Below are 16950 nucleotides of genomic sequence, written 5' to 3' on the forward strand. Positions count from 1 at the left end.
TGTCAAGTCTCATCAAAAAAAGGTGTGATCTAGTTTAAATTCCCTTAACAGACATGATTAAAAAACTACTTCAGATAGGTTGACTTGTTTATGTTTGGCTCGTGATTCAATTCAAGTCATATTAAACTACGGTCAAAATAATATTATTTTGTTTATTATTAAATAAAATAATAATATTTTATTAATAAATCATATATCAAAGTTATAAATTCAAATCATAAATTTAAATTAAATTTTAAATTCAAACTTAAAATATAAATTAAATATAAATTATTTTTAATTTTAATTTAATAAATTTGAGATATTCTATTTTTTAAATTATGTCCAACTTAAACTAAGAAGTACTCGAGCTCGTCGTTGCTGGTATCCTTGGCTTACTATAGGAAACACCATCCCTATTAAAATCCTTCGCAAATTACAAAACCACACAACTCTGTACTTGCTTCATGAGATGGTAACAATATATGGCCAAAAGGAAGAAAACGACACCGTTGTGTTTTGATTCTATTTTATTTATTAAGCCATAAATTTGCAGTACGACACAACCAAAGCAGCAGGGCTCACACACAAGAAAGGGCGCCTAAAAGCCATTCTCTTGAAGCTTAATGCTTAATTTGTTTCTCTGTAACTTATAAGCCTCTAATGTCTAGGGATTTCCATTTCAATCACTGTTACTGCAAACTCAGACATTCTTCAAACCATTTATTTTCCCTGAAATAGATTTTAAATTTCAGAATTTTCCCAATTTTTTTCATATTTAGGGTTTTTTTTTTTCTTGGCGGTAGTGTTTATGGATCGTCTCCGACCTAGACAGAGGCTGGTGTTTACTGGCTTCTCTGAAACTGAGGTAACGATGCTGTGTTGCTCTCTAAGTGTTATTTATTTATCTGGGTATTAACAAAATCTCTCAATCATTTTATAATTAAGCATTATGACATTTTTTTTGTTTTGGTTGAAAATTATTGATTTTATCACTCAGCATTGTGATATGATATATTGGCTATTGATTTTTGCTCAGTTCGCTGGTGTGTCGGGGAATTTCCTGAACGGGCATTGCCAATTTATTTGCTTTAGTTGCAATTCCTTTGATGTTTAAGATATATATCATGATGTAATTCTCTTGGGTTTGGTTATGTAGAGAGTAGTGTGATGCAGTTGTATGTTTATTTCAAATTCATTTCTCTTTGAATTTTTAAAACATTTTAAGAGTTTATATATATATATATAATGTGTCCACTGTGTCCATACTATTCTATTAGAAAACTTACTTCAAAATCTTTAATTGGAATTCTGATCTTAATTGTTGAAATTTTTGTCATTTCATTCGTGATAATGGTTTATGATAAATGCCACAGTTAATCTGATTTGGCCTTCTTTCTATCATTCAGGTTGGGAAAATGGAGAAACTGTTGGTAGAATCAAAAGAAGACTTGCTTACCAAGGGATTTTGCCAAAAAGTTGCAAAGAGTTTTAAGTGAGTAATTCTCCATACATATCCTCTGTTAAGGTCTAATTAATTGGTTGGGAAATAAAATGCATATATAACTTTGTGGGAATAGCATGTGTCTGAATTAATTCCTTTAGGCTTATTATGTCTTTGCAGTATCTCAGCTGGCCGTGCTGGGAAACCTATCGTTAAATGGACGGAGGTAGTCATGTTATTTCATTGTTGTTGTTGGTAGCCGGTAGTCTAGTCGTAGTATAATCTTATATTTAATTGTTTTGTAATTGTCCTAATATAATGATTTTCTTAGGTGCAAAGTTGGTTCAAAAGTAGGCAACAAAACAACCCATCTAAAATTGCTTCTTCAACAGATGAGCCCAAAAATGTATCTGTGCTCCCAGAAACTTGCCCTCCAACTAAAGAGCGCAAAAGTTCACAAGAACCTAGAGGTGCTTTTTTTTTTTTTGTGATATTATGAAACTATTGGAATTGGAGTCTAGGTTCATAACTACACATTTCTCAATAGTTTCTAATACTTTCATTCAGTTTCCCAATAGAATTGTATTCAATTTATATTGCAGATGTATAACCAAATTTGTTAAAATAATGACATACAGTTTTTCACCTTATAGAATGCATCTCATTGCTTATTGTTATGGGCTGTAAAAAAATTTTCTCAGACTTTTTGTTCTTAAAATACTCTGGCTGCAATAATTTGAGTAAATAAGCAACTTTGATATGTTATATGGTAGAGCACCATCTTTAAGCTGCAGCCTTTTGATTTACCATCTTTATATTATTTGGATTTTTATCACTAAGCTGTAATACATGTATCCCATTGGAGAAGAATCTGTTTATCTGTTTTTGTTTATATATTCATGCTAATTGATGTGTATTGCATCTGTCTAGGTTGTTGAGATAAATGCTGATTCACTTAAACAATATTAATTGTGAGTGAAAAAAACAGAGGGTTATAACTTGATTTTGTTAGTATAGGATCCTAATTGACTAAGAAAAGGGTGTTTTGTTTTATGAGTAACAGCATGGACTATGTTTATAAATGGGAAAGCTTGCTCTCCCGATACCTCTTCTCTTTTTTTTTTTTTTTTTTTTTGTTTTGTTCACCCTTTCTTTTTCCAATTCTTACATTTGCACTAGCTTAATTTATGAGTTCGATAAATATTCAACTTCCTTACTCCAACTTGTGAATGGTTCTTGACTGAATTACTTGAACTATTCACTCAAGATTTTATTTTCTGATGCTACTATGTACATTATAGTTTTTATTTTTTTCAGAAGCTGGAGAAAAGCTCTCAGATTTATCAGAATTGGAATTTGAGGCTAGGTCATCAAAAGACGGGGCATGGTAAGCATAAATATGTTATGCAAGAAGGGTTGATGTAATTACTTAAAATGTTCAGATGCATCTTAGTGTGAAACCCATAGTTTCTGTTGATTACATTATCTGGGTGCTTTAGCCTTAGGGCTGGATTCGAGCCGAGCTCCCGGCTCGGCTCGGTTCACATATACTTGGCTCGAGTTCAAGCTCGAGCTAGTCGAGCTCGTGAAAGCTAAGCTCGAATTCGATTCGGCTCTTTTTTTGTTATCAAAACGACGTCATTTTATTACATATTGGTCAAAACGACGTCATTTTGTATCAAAAATTTTAATTAGAAAATCTGACGAGCAACTCGAGCTCGGCTAAGGCCGGCTCGTTTCGGGCTTGACCGAGCCAAGCTCGAGCTCGAACTGACTCGGTTCGAATCCAACCCTATTTAGCCTTGATGTTGCTTCCCAAGATGCCAATAAGAGGGCTAATATGTTGTCTCTGGAGTTCCTCTATTTTTACTTCAGATCATTCATTTTTCCTTGGGATTCTTAAATTTGTACATCTATTATCATCAGCAGCTGTATTAACAGCAGATATATTTTCGGGTAGCTTCCTTGCTTCATCCAAATTCATAATTTTCATAAAAATCGAAAAGAAAGTTCATAATCTATGGATTGCTTCATCATCTTTGGAGCTTGATCTTTGTATAATTATTTTGACTTTGCAGGTATGATGTTGAGATGTTTCTTGCTCACAGATTTATTAGTTCTGGTGAAGCTGTAAGTATTAGATCATAATATGTTGCTTTTGCTCTCGGATTACTGCCACTTTTTTTCTGCGTTTTTGATCTTTTATCAAGGGGTGGACTTAAAGGTTTAGGTTATCAAGGGGTGGACTTAAAGGTTTAGGTCATAATTAGATGACTTAAGAATTTTTGTTCCGTCTATTCAGTTGATCAATTTTGCATTTATTAAAGGAAGTTCGTGTCAGATTCATTGGATTTGGGGCTGAAGAAGATGAATGGGTTAATGTAAAGAAGGCAGTACGAGAACGCTCTGTTCCTGTGGAACATTCAGATTGTCATAGGTTGAAGGTTGGAGATTTGGTTCTCTGCTTCCAGGTGATTTAAAATGCATTACATGCCCAGAAACATGACCCAGTATCTTTTTTCGTTTTATCCCCAAATTTCGGCTATACATCTTATCTCTTGCGGTGTGGTTTTGTTGCGTTTTAGGAGAGGAGAGATCAAGCAATCTATTACGATGCTCACATTGTAGAAATTCAAAGAAGAATGCATGATATAAGAGGTTGCAGATGCCTGTTTTTAATCCGATACAATCATGACAACACTGAGGTATGAATACGTTAAAAACATTTCTAACTCTTGATTTCAAATGTTGCCCTCATCGTCTTTTTCAACGTTTTCCATTTACCAGGAAAGAGTTCGGTTGAGGAGGTTATGTACAAGGCCAACATTTTAGACCAGTCCTGCAATGTTTGTGTCTACAGCTCGTGTTTTTGGCTTTGTGTTGAGGTGGAAGGGGAAAGTACAGATATACCAGGCTTTAGTCGTTATATACAATACAACCGACTACCCATGCGTGGCAATGTCTTTTGGCTCTAGGCCGATTTAAGTAAACTGGAATTAAAGATAATAAAAAGGCTCTTATTGAAGCACATAATTTATTTATACCAGGTATTTTAAATTTAAACCCGTTGCACTTATTTTTCGATGCATAAGATATGAAAAAAACGCGTCATCTCTTAACATCTTCACTACACTCCACAGTCCTCCGATACACAAAAGTCTAGGCAAACAAACCTAAAAAGTTGAAACTTTAAACATAAAATCAACAGATTTTGCATTTATCGGAAATGATAATTCAGTATCGGAAAAATCATGTTGTCTTTTAAAAAATGAACATAAACCTTTTAATCATGTCATCAAGTTATATAGACCGAAATACGCACAAACAATTAATCATAAATACAGTAGCAGTGAAAATAATTAAATGTAACTAGAAATGCATAATTCAGAGTTCAGTAACCACAGAAAATGAAAGTTTCAGAAAAGATAATAACATATATTGAAGATTGCATTTTAACCAGAAAGGATGAGGCGAAATCAGTCCCATACTCTCAGTTGGGAGATAGCTCACACTTTGTTCCATAGCTCATTAGACCGTCATGGATGGTCTATCTCAATCATCACAGGTTATCAATATAAATCCATTCAAATTCCATATGATGCCTAAGTTAACCCTGAGTGTTATCACTTTTTCCTTCTCATTCTGTGTCCACTCCACATGAAATAACCCTGCATACAGCTATAGAGTGCGCAAACTCACTGTTAAAGCACTGCAGAGACTCCGGAGCTTGATATATTAGCCAAGTGAGTTTCAAGCTTGCCCTGTAATATATAAAATACAATGAAATTACTGCTCAACAAGAAAAATTTGAGAATGAGAAAACGTAAGAACATTTTGCAAGTCAGAAAACAAACAATTAAGAATGAATCTTCCCAACAACAATCCCAGGACTTACGTGGTCAAGTTTTGCTTGGTCAATTGGTACCTTAAATTCTTGTATGTGTTAAGAGGCCTTGCATGCCGTGTCTGCTTCCAAGATCTTGATCAACATTAATAACTAATACTAGATAAAAACACAGAAACACTGGTGGGAAAAATAGTTAAGCCTTTTAATGCAAATAACATTAGACAAACAACCAGCACATGAAGAACCATTGGCTAACCACCATTCTTAAACTCTGGACAGGAACACTCAAGTGTGGTTCAGAAAAATGCTAAAACAGTTTTGATCTAATACAATACAAACAGATAAAGAATACTATGACAAAACAATCATCACATGCTTACACCAAATAACCCAGAAGCCAATGCTGTAACTAATCAATGATCAACCATATTTAAGTACATTAACTTTCTCCATGAAGACACTCACCCCTACGCAATTATAATTCTTTGGAAGAAAAATGACCTTCAGCAAAAACTATATTGAGAAGGAAAATGCACAGGTCAAAAGATCTGCACTTAGGAGAGAAGGGGGATTGAGTGGATGAGACTCATCAATAGCATGTTTGTGCAATTAAAACGAGAGTTCCATTTATTCAGGCAGATCATGCACCAAAAACATCATGTAAACTTTGGGTTTATGCAGATATATGCATAAAATTATAGCATTAGAAATTGATAATAATAAGCCATTACAAACTGTTGCTTCAGTGTATACAAAATAGATGGCATTCTCTCTGTCTTGAAGGTCAAATTGAGATGTCCCAGGACCAAGCCCGAAAACAAGGGAAAAAGAAATGACTACAGACTGGATGATTGCAGTGACTAGAACACACTGCAAATCATTCTTGCAGGTTCACTATTAACAATGAAAGACCTGTGCACATGCCTTCAATCAAGTAATTATTGTCCAAAAATATACAATTATATAAAATTACCGATCCAAACGGCCATGAGATATCTAGCATGAGCTCATAAGCATTTTCAACACAATTGAAAGACAGTGCACAGGTGATTGTTGTAGATGCTACATGATGGTGACGATAAAGTATAAATTTTGCATACATCAACTCCCATTGTGGTGATGAGTCAACTTGGCTACAGCAGAACTTAGCTTCACAAAAGGGGTAATGGATGGTGAGTGCTGTTTGCAGTTGTGCATGTGCACAAACAGACAAGATGTGTGGCATTCCAACAAAAGTTTGGTGGTTCATGAAACAGTTTGACCATAGCAAACAGATGCAATATAAAGATTCTTTGCCCATTTCTCCTGCAAAAAAGCCATGCGTGAATGGTTATGCTTCTAGAAAGAAATTTTGAGAATTTAAGAAAGCAAATAGATATAGAAAGCAGCTCAATAAAAATATGGAAAGTAAACAGTAAATTTGTATGATCTACCTTAACATGAGTACTAGGAAAAGCAGAAGTCCGCAAAGTCTCTTGAGTTTCATCAGCTGGCTTTCGTCTTGGAACACTGAGAACAAAAGCAGCCTGGTCCCAAGTTGCTGCAGTTGATGTGATACGGTAACCACTATCCCACCTCCGATGAATACCTTCACTAGGATACAGAAAATCTAGCTCCACAACCTGCAGTTGAGAGGAGGAGAATGTTATATTAGACATATTTCTAGCCACCAGAATGCATTCAGTTTGAGAGGACAGTTGCAAATCCCAAAATAGACCTGGTCAGAAAATCCAGCACCACGAGACATAACAATTGCCCATCTACTTCCAGCTGTGGCCATTGCAGTGACATAAAAACCCTCCCTCCATTTTTTATTTATCCACTTAAATGGAAACGAATCACTGACTTTGTAGGATTGCTGCAAATACTGAGTCCCTATACAAAAGGGAAAAATAAAATCTGTAGAATCAAAAAAATTTTGAATCACATTAACAGCACCAATAGCGAAACTAACCTTTTGACATTACAACCAATGAGCTACCATTATTAGCTCCTGCTATTGCACTGATGTAGTAATTTTTCTCCCATTGTTCCATAATCCATTCCTTCAAAATATGTAAAGATTAACATGGTTAATTTGTTAAGTAAACATAACAAAATAGCATTTTAATGGAACACAATTATAGCCACCCTCACTGCTTGGTAAATTGCAAGATGTGATACACATCACTAAAGATTGAAAATTACTAGAATTTATATGGAATAAAAGAAACCTTGTGAAGGAAGTAGGGTGAGAGTTCATAAACTTGAGCACTAAAGCCAGTGCCTGCATCCATAATTAACGCCCACAGATTTGAACATGAAGCCACGCTACTGATAAATAGCCCATCTTCATTTCCTTTGTCAATATGTTGGGAGAGCCTCCCATCAGCCACGTTATAGTGATATCTGCAAAAGGCAAGGTGGGGCAATCATCAGATTTCTTGACCCTTCTATCACTAACTTGAAGAGCTTGGGAGTTGATTTAAGTAAATACCTTTGTTTCATAGGCCGACGAGCATTATAAACACTAATCCATTGAGTTGCAGGCATCCCCATGCGAACCTTCTTCTTTGGCTGTTCATCTTCTTCATCCTCCATTGTCAATCGTCCTCTCTTATGTCCTACCTGATATATAAGCTTCACAGCACAAATATATACATCAACTGGATTCCAAATCAGAATAGCAAAGAAAAAATATTTGTAGAAAATATAAAACAAACAGCCAATTAGTCAGAGAAAGACAGATGCAAGGGCATCACACTACCTTCTGTGCACCATCAGTGTTAATTGGCCTAATATCTGGATTTGGACCAACAATTCCATCGAAAAGGGAGATATATTTCGCATAATTGGGTTCCTCATCAAACTTCAAATTAACCACATACTCAACAAACTGCCGAAAAGGCTGAGGGCAAAAGCAACACAAGGTTTCTGGGGAAGTAGCCATCTTCTTCTTGCATACAAGGAATCCTTTATTTTCCCCCTAAAGAAAACACTTTCATGGAGTGATAAAAATTAATCAAAGCATATCACCAATAATTTGAAAAGTGCAAACCTGATATCCTTGCCAAGGAAGTCGGCCACGAAGAAGAAAAATGAGTGTGTATGCAAGAGACTCTAGGTCATCTCTCCTGCTGCCAGTTCTACCAAGATGAGCATGCACACTAGCATAGCGCACTGTTCCTCTGCACCAGTGAATCATGGTTATTAAAACAACATTTAAGAAAACGAAGCTGTAACCGTTATAAATAAACAAATTTAATTTCACCTGAAAACATCTGGGCGTTGGTCATATTCAACATGTTGGCCAGTTGAACTATCTCGCCACCTGGTAGCTGTAACATAACACAAATGACAAGATGCTAAAATGTTAGGTGTACAACTGCAACACAACACAGACAACAAGATGATGCATTATTAATTTTGACCATTCTGCACAAAGAAGACAGTATACGCTACAGCTTACCTAGCCCAAGGTCAACAAGAAAAAGCTTTTTCTCGGCAGGAGTTCCCGGAGGACCAAGCAAAAAATTCTCAGGTTTTACATCCCCATGCACATATCTGCTAAAGATGGAAACACTAGTATCATATTCATTGCACCAATACACAGCAACGATAGGTAGTAAAAGAATGGATCTTTATTGATTAAAATTGGCACTTAATAAATAAATTGAAAGAAACATTAAAAACTAAAGAGTATCACCCTCTAGAGTGCATCTTCTCCAGAATGGAAATTGCTTCAATAGCAATACATGCAACCATTTCAATTGACATCCTGAATAGAAAGACAAAAGAAAACATTTGATAAGGATTAAGTCTCCCATTCAGTGAATAGTTTTGGATTAAATAACATTTTGTTATCGGTTTAAAAAATAACTTACGTATGTGAATTGTTATTCCAAACATCCCATAAACTAGGTCCAAGCATATCCATAACCTGTATGCAATATCAGATGATAGTACAAAATCATTCTATGTGCAGAAAAACAAAATAAAAAATAAAGCCTCTTGGTCTCATAATAGGAAGGGATTAAAGCAAGAAAATACCATGACATAGTAGTCGCCTTGCCGGCCCTTGAAATGAACTCGTGGCACGCCATGAGTGCCACCAAGTGCACTGTTTAAACAGCAGAAAAAGTGAAAGTTTTTCCTCACATATAACTTTTACAACAAGAACACAATACATGGAAAGAATAGGAAACAAGATAAAACAGAAGCCTCACTTGTAAACTTGCCACTCGTAAGGCGGTCCATAATTACACCCTTTACTACTTCTATGCTCAAATTTTAAGGCTACCTAGAAATTCACATAGAAAGAGTAAGTGCTTTACTATTGTAATTTAAGACAACAAAAGGAAAGCAATATTTGCAATCATATCATACCTCTAAAGCTCCTGGGCCAGTTCTTTCATTTGTTGGACTAATCCGCCGACCAACATAAACTTGTCCAAAGCCTCCTTTCCCCAGTTTTCTTTCTATTCTGTACATTGGGGAACCACCAACCTGAACCTGTTCTCGTGAATTAAAGTATTAGAATACCATAATGACATCAAAATCTTTTCAGTTCTCAATAATTCCTCATTGCTATGACTTATCTTCACACTGCATTTTTACTTATCAGCACACAAATAATTGAAAAAAATGGTAGTCATAAATTTAAATAACATGCCTTATTCGTTAATATTAAATACTGCTAAAATTCTCAAGCAACAGAAAACACGACTAAAACAAAAAGAAAATGAAATTCGTGCATTTCTACCAATTTCACAACATTTCTTACCAACTATTCAAATAAGATTAGCAAAAAAGTTTTAAAATAGGGTGAAATTTTTAACCTTCTCGGGAAGAGGAGCTGTGCTTCCTTCATCCTCAGCTCCGGCACCCTTATCTGCGCTACGGCCACCGCTGTCGTACTCACCCATCTTTTTCTCTGCAACTTGTTCTAGCAAAACCCTAGCCTCTTCGTTATCCTTCAACGGCGCTGTTTCCTGAACGTTCACAATATTATTATTATCACCCTTCTTGTCATCAACAGCGACGATCGTGCTGCGTTTCGTCTTATTTTGTCCGTCTCTCCTTTGCTGTCGAGTTCGAACAGTCAGCTTCTTCCTGTTATTATTATTATTATTAATGTTATCGTCAATATTATTATCGGAGTGAGGTTGGTGTTGGCTTGGAGCTACAGGTTCCGGATTTGGGTTCGGGTTTCGGTTTACAGAGGCCCGATATCTGCGAGCTCTGCTGCGCAGTTCAGGCATCATACGGATGTAGTTCATCCATGAAGGAGAAGATTCACGAAACTTCTAGAATCATTGTCCGGACTCGATTCACTGATCAGAAAGATGACGACGACGTTGATGTGTTTGCTTTACGGAGATCAAAATGAGAATGGAGGGAGAAAATTAGGTTTTGGAGAGTGAAAATTTTGGAGATCTATGGAGGGAAATAAAAAGATTGGGATTCTATTTGCCTACACAGACAGACGCGATGAAAGAGAAGCTCTTCTATTGTTGATTTTTTAATTTTATTTTTGAATTAACAAAATTTTGTTTGATTTTTAGCTTTATGACTATTATTATTTGTTGATAATTATGAAATTATCATAATAATTATAAAATATTTAGATTAGAACCAGATTGACTCTTGCCCCTATCTAAATCCAACTCAAATAATTTTAAATCGAATTATGATTTGGGTATGATAATTCAATTCGAGTTTAAGTAATTTGTTTCTTTGATAATATTATTTCCTTTAATGATACAATTCAGATCAAATTTAGATTGATCTTTATTAAAATACGATTTAATTTAATTCGATTCGAATTTATTTATCTCACTTAATGCAAATTCCAATATGTGGATAGAATTTAGAATGTATGTAGTAGGTTTTGGATTTTGGTTATTTAGGAGGTTATGGCCAATAACAAGTTGACATGTCATCAGAAATGAACACAACTTTCTTTGGTATCCTCCGCCCAAAAAACAAAATTATAAATTCATAAAGATGCATGTGAAGGGGACACAGCTGACCTTCCAACTTCTAGTATTCCTAGCAATGTTTGTGACTTCGAGTCGGATGTGATCCCTACTACTTAAAATAGGCTTGTAAATTAGATTAAATAAATTAATTTTAAATTAAATTTAAATTTAAATATTTAAATTTAAGTTTTATTCCATCAAATAAAATCAAGTTAGTTTTTATATGAGCCCGAAACTCAATTTTATAAAAATATCAAATTTAAGTTAAAAATTAATTCTTTAATTTTGATCTAATCTTTAATTAACATTTATTTGAATTCGGTTTGAATCGATTTCTGTCATAACTTTGATTAGCAATAATCTTTTGTTTATTAAATTGTTATAAAGTTTACAATTATGGTTTCACATTCTTTTGTGTTATATTGCAAAAGAAATTAGATGGTGTATGGCCTATTAAAGCAACGTTAAAAAACTAACTATTTGCATGTGGCTGTTTTTCTAATCTGTAGGTAGGTTTGCTAAGAAAAATTAAACGGGTATCATCAAAAAGTTTAATTATTTTATTATTTTTATTCAGTTATAATAATATTTAACTTCTCAAACAATATCGTTTTAATATAGTTTAATTGACTTCTTATTCTATATTAATCTTCTTTACCTTCTTAAATGACGTTATTTTTTAACATTTTTAATATTCATCTTATTTATTACAACGGTAACAATAATAAGGTTAAGTCAATATGGCATTTATAGATTTAAAAATTGAATTATAAATTTTTAAATATATAAAAAAGTTAAATTAGTATATTTAAAATAGTATCAAAGTATATTAAATTTATTTAAGTACTTAAAATTATATGTACATAAAAATGCTTAAAAATAAATACAGAATAGGTGAAAATGCTTTCCAATATTTGCTTTGTCGTTCATCAAATTGTTGAAGACGGGCCTGTTGCTTTTTCTTAAAGTGAAATATGGATTGATTTCATTTTGTAACCTAACCCAATTGTCCAACTAAAGCAGCCCAATCCATCATCTTAACCCAAACTTTTGTGTATGGGCTTTAGCAGAGCGAGGAGTAGCACAATCTAAACAATCCCCTACTGGCTTATTCTAATACATCCTCCGCCACACATTAATTATTCTTTTAAATCAAGTTGCGTGCATTAACAATTTCCATTGGTGATTATGAAATAAAGGGAAAATATCATATTTTTATATTATTTGATAAATCAAATAATATAATATTAATATTTCTAAAATAAAAAAATTATGTGTACACAGTTTTAAATATATAATTATGCATATAATTAATGTTTTATTATGTGATTAAGTAATTTTAAATTAATAATAAAATAATACACAATCATATGATGACACATTAACTGTATACTTAAAAATGTGTACACATAGCATTACTCTTATCCAATGTTTTTAAAACAGGACCAGTAATAAAATCGATTGTCTCATCGATTCATGATTCGATCAATTTGATCGATTCAATCAGGGAATCAACCGGTTCAATTTATTATTAAATTATAATAAATAAATTTTGCTTAAAAATTTATAAAAAAATAAAATCAATCAAGATACTCACATTTATGTGGATTAGAATATATTCTTGTTAAGAAGAAACAATTATTTATTTAATTTCAATAAAACAATTAAAATAAAAAAAATTTCAATCTCATGATATAGAAAAAAAATATAATTCTATAAATTATTGTTTATAGAAGACATTTCAATAGATATAAAATATTTTTTTCTTTTTTATTTTATTTTTTAACTTATGTCTCTTTACAAACCTTTAGAAATTTATCCAATCTAATAAAAAATAATTAAATTACTCAAAAATAATTAAAATTTCAAAAAATATTCAAAATTTTGGTCAAACCAAATTTTTACCTTTGACCGGTTCAATTAAAAAACTGTTTTTTATATTAACCAGACCAGACTTAGAACTGGTTTCCAGTTGAACAAGTCGATTCGGTTTTAAAATCATTGCTCTCACCAGAATAATTTCATATTCTTTAAACCAAATACAATCTAATAATAATAACAATAAAATTATACGTATATATTTTTTATACATAATTTTAAAATATATATGATGTATCATCGTATAATTGAATTATTTTAAAATTAAAATAAATAATATTCAATTATATAATAACATTTTATTATGTACGTGTATATATATATATATATATATATATATATATATATATATATATATATAATAATAAATGGACCCATAGAGTAATTACCAGAATATGGATGCATTAAATAGAAGGCATACATGATATAGCTTCGTTCACCTAAAATAGGAATGCAATAAAACACAATATTATTTTAATCAATAAAATTATATGTACGTAATTTAAATATATAGATGATATATCATTATATGATTGAATATTTTGAATTAAAGATAAAATAATATTCAATCATATGATAATATATTATCTGTATATCTAAATTATGTATTAAAAATATATACATATAATATTATTCTATTTTAATATCTCCTCACTCCTCACATTAGAATGAATGATTTGTTACGTTACTAATACGTGATAACACGGTATTTTTATCCCTAACACAAAGTTTATTAGAATTTTTATGGTTTCTATTACAACTAAAAATTCTAAAGCATTCTTAAACCGTTGATATAAAAGAAGATGCCAATTCCAACTATAACTAAATTAAACCCGAACGATCTTAATGTCTCTGTATGTTTTCCATTATCTATCACCATGAAGTAAATATGAGCGCATTAAAGTTTTTCTGAAGTGCTGGTTATCGCAGTGCCACCGAAAGTTAGAATTAACAAAAAGAGGCCGCACTTTTTCCTGCTTTTCTACAGGAAACATGTGAATAAACGCCTCTCTCTATATATATATAAAAAAAAAATCTGATGACTCACAGGGTTGAATCGGTATCTTGTGATCTTTGTATATATGATATCGACCTGTCTGTTGTTTCAGGAAAAGGTTAATCGAAAACCGGCGTCTTCATATTCGTTAATCTGTTTTCCAATGGAAAAAATATGGGAACCCTATTAACTACCGAATTTATGCGGTTGCAATAGTCCATCTCGTGAATGTTGATATGATATCTTCAAATATACTTAATTCATTAATTTTATAATGTGGGCCATGGGTAAAAAATGGTTTTGTTTTCAATAAAGAACAAAAATCTTCCAATATATTCATGAAAAGTCTAGCTTTTCCGGGACCTCCCTGGCTCATACGTTAATGGCTGACGTGCTACTTCTCCTAGTCCACATATTTTTCCTCAGGCTTCTAGAGAAAACAGAAAGCCTGTATAAATTAATCAATGCAGCATACAAACTTCTACCCTTCAGTGAAAATCAGATCCTCCATGGCACCAATAAGCGGGGAAACCATTGGCTCAAACCCTAACAATCCCAACAAAGCAGCCCACTGCAAGCCCCGGCTTCCAATAGAAAATCTCCAGAGAACAATCTCCGATATCTCATTTGAGCTGACCAAAGTAGCCATTGACACAGACTCTCTTCCGGGCATTACGGAGGTGGAGGAAGCCACGTGTGAGTGCTGTGGCATGTGTGAAGAGTGCACAGCCGAGTACGTGAATCAAGTGCGAGAAAAGTTTTCAGGAAAAATGTTATGTGGGTTGTGTTCAGAGGCTGTGAACGGGGAGATGGAGAAGAACGGAGGGAGAAGAGAAGAGGCTTTGAACAATCACATGAGCGCCTGTGTGAGGTTTAACAGATTTGGGAGGGCAAATCCGGTGCTGTTCCAAGCTGAGGCGATGAGAGAGATGTTGAGGCGTTCAAAGATCAGGGCTAAGTCTATGAGCCCTAGGGAGAAGGGTGGCCAGAAAAAAGGAGCCATTGCAAGGAGCTCCAGTTGTATATCGACAATCACGAAGGACTGGTCAATTCAGATGCCGAAATAGTTATGAATTTCTGTGTTGCTTCAGTATAATTTCAATTGTCATTGCTTCCTATACTTGCAATCTATCCTTACCAGTTGCTTTATATGTATAATACAAGAACTGTATTTCTTAATTTCCCTTGCATGATACTGACGTACGCATGATATTTTTCATACGTTCGGCACAGTATATAATTCATATATATAAATGCAGTGTACAGATTCCCAGTATTCAAATTCAGTCATTCATCAGTCGCAACCATAAAAGGCCAGCTGGACCAAATTAACGATCAATGGTGGCCGCAAGCTGCAAGTCGGCTCCTCGCTTTTTCTCTATAAACTATAATTCCCCTACATGTTCATATATATATATATATATATAAAAGGATTAACCTGGTGCCAACTTCATCACCAATTGAGAACGAGAGAGTGTTGATGGACTTCATGTGCACTGCATGGCGGTGATGAAGAGATTCATAATTGACTACGGTTATCAGGTTATGTCCCCTTTTGAAAAGACAAAACATATTTCCCACCTAAGGTTTGAGGAAATGACATATTCCCCCCATTAAGTTTCAAAAAGCTATATTTTCACCCGTTATCTATTTCTAGTGAATTCCATTAAGTGAAAAGACAAGAAAGTTATTTTTTATAAGTTTGTTTATATTATCTTATTCTTTCTATTTTCTATTTTCTCTTTATACTTTTTATTTATCTTTTTTTCTTTATTTTTATCTTCTTTTCTCAAAAGTTTTAGAAACACACTGTAATTTATAAAAATACTTAAGGTGTTAAGGAAAAATTTTAGAGGATTTTACAAATTTTAAAAGAAGTTTCAACACGTTTTTAAACATTTTAATCTTTCAATTTATGTATTGTTAGCTTTAAAAGTAATAATTATATTTCAAAAAATTGATTAAAATATAATAATTTAAAATTAATTAGAGTTTTGATAATTTTTAAAAAATATAAATGATAAAAATTTAATCAAGTAAGACTATATTAGGTCGGAAATAGTCATCTACCTTTAATAAGGATTCGATTAATCAATTTTTGAATCTTTACTTTAATATTTAAAAATTTATTTTTTATTCAAATTATCTTTATAATTTTGATTTATATGATACTGTTTTGTGTCATGTGAAGGTCAATTTAAAGACCCTCAATAATATTATCGACCGATTGTTACCATCAAAGTGGAGCTTGGCGCCCGACATTTAAAGATGAATAATTCATTGAAAATTTCTTCCTTGGAGAAAAGAAACAAATCAGGAGTGCATGCATACCGATGTTCCTGTTAATCACCTCATCTAGACTAATTTTATAAGCAAAATTTTTTAAAAGAAGTGAAAGCTTACTGATTGATCCGGGCCACTAACTAACTATCAACACAAAAACCCTACAAATTTTAAAAGAGATCGAGACCCTCATTCAAGGGAAATGGTCGGCAATTCGTCTGCCATACTTCATTTCATTAACAAGAAAAAGTGAATATTAACAACTTTCCACGATTAAGTTTGATTCATTTGAGTTAAACGTTTAATAATATTAAAAAAAAATTATCAAAAAAGAAAAATTGTTGACAAAATGAGCCCTAATGTGTCAATATAGGAGATATAAATTTTTTTATATAATTCAATTCTATGATTCAAAATCCCACTTACACAATAGATTTTTTAAAATTTGTATACAGAAGGAAGGGTATGTCTTTTTCTTTTTTCTCATATTTTTTTATCTTAATAAGTCCTTTATATTTAAAGGATTTGAAATGAGAAGTTACATTTAAACTCAAATAGGAAT

The 16950-nt window shown here is 32.8% G+C and overlaps 3 protein-coding genes across 5 annotated transcripts; 2 read left to right on the forward strand and 1 right to left on the reverse strand.

Annotated features, from left to right (window-relative positions):
- Window positions 1–386: 386 nt before the first annotated feature.
- On the forward strand, window positions 387–4464 carry LOC123200412 (protein SAWADEE HOMEODOMAIN HOMOLOG 1-like). Its single transcript, XM_044615578.1, has 9 exons — window positions 387–847; window positions 1389–1474; window positions 1604–1649; window positions 1755–1893; window positions 2741–2810; window positions 3502–3553; window positions 3751–3894; window positions 4009–4128; window positions 4211–4464. Exons 1-9 carry the CDS (start codon window positions 791–793, stop codon window positions 4253–4255), a joined length of 759 nt encoding a protein of 252 aa, XP_044471513.1. The 5' UTR covers window positions 387–790; the 3' UTR covers window positions 4256–4464.
- Window positions 4465–5956: 1492 nt separating this feature from the next.
- Window positions 5957–10779, reverse strand: LOC123200411 (casein kinase 1-like protein HD16). 3 transcript variants are annotated; one of them, XM_044615576.1, is made up of 16 exons: window positions 10088–10779; window positions 9636–9761; window positions 9476–9549; window positions 9300–9369; window positions 9134–9189; window positions 8956–9027; window positions 8719–8813; window positions 8521–8587; window positions 8308–8437; window positions 8017–8235; window positions 7747–7877; window positions 7484–7658; window positions 7225–7315; window positions 6988–7145; window positions 6704–6892; window positions 5957–6575 (listed from the first exon to the last, which is right to left on the reverse strand). In XM_044615576.1, the coding sequence occupies exons 1-16, from the start codon at window positions 10526–10528 to the stop codon at window positions 6516–6518; spliced, it is 2154 nt and encodes a 717-aa protein (XP_044471511.1). In that variant the 5' UTR covers window positions 10529–10779; the 3' UTR covers window positions 5957–6515. The 3 variants fall into 3 exon arrangements, with proteins under 3 accessions (XP_044471511.1, XP_044471509.1, XP_044471510.1); XM_044615574.1 differs by having other exon boundaries at window positions 7747–7889; window positions 8719–8816; XM_044615575.1 differs by having other exon boundaries at window positions 7747–7889; window positions 10088–10778.
- Window positions 10780–14579: 3800 nt separating this feature from the next.
- LOC123200997 lies at window positions 14580–15387 on the forward strand. Its single transcript, XM_044616437.1, has one exon. The coding sequence runs from the start codon at window positions 14615–14617 to the stop codon at window positions 15170–15172; it is 558 nt and encodes a 185-aa protein (XP_044472372.1). The 5' UTR covers window positions 14580–14614; the 3' UTR covers window positions 15173–15387.
- The last annotated feature ends 1563 nt before the right edge of the window (window positions 15388–16950 follow it).

Source organism: Mangifera indica, chromosome 17, assembly GCF_011075055.1.
Source record: "Mangifera indica cultivar Alphonso chromosome 17, CATAS_Mindica_2.1, whole genome shotgun sequence".
Taxonomy (NCBI): Eukaryota; Viridiplantae; Streptophyta; class Magnoliopsida; order Sapindales; family Anacardiaceae; genus Mangifera; species Mangifera indica.

Excerpts from the sequence above, each read along its gene's own strand:
- LOC123200411 (XM_044615574.1), bottom strand. The coding sequence starts at position 10,528 with ATGAACTACATCCGTATGATGCCTGAACTGCGCAGCAGAGCTCGCAGA. Across the intron at positions 9,762-10,087 it reads CAGCTCCTCTTCCCGAGAAG|GTTCAGGTTGGTGGTTCCCC; the intron begins GTTAAAAATTTC and ends TCACGAGAACAG. Across the intron at positions 8,588-8,718 it reads TCTTGTTGACCTTGGGCTAG|CTACCAGGTGGCGAGATAGT; the intron begins GTAAGCTGTAGC and ends GTTATGTTACAG.
- LOC123200997 (XM_044616437.1), top strand. The coding sequence starts at position 14,615 with ATGGCACCAATAAGCGGGGAAACCATTGGCTCAAACCCTAACAATCCC.
- LOC123200412 (XM_044615578.1), top strand. The coding sequence starts at position 791 with ATGGATCGTCTCCGACCTAGACAGAGGCTGGTGTTTACTGGCTTCTCT. Across the intron at positions 1,894-2,740 it reads AAGTTCACAAGAACCTAGAG|AAGCTGGAGAAAAGCTCTCA; the intron begins GTGCTTTTTTTT and ends TATTTTTTTCAG. Across the intron at positions 4,129-4,210 it reads ACAATCATGACAACACTGAG|GAAAGAGTTCGGTTGAGGAG; the intron begins GTATGAATACGT and ends TCCATTTACCAG.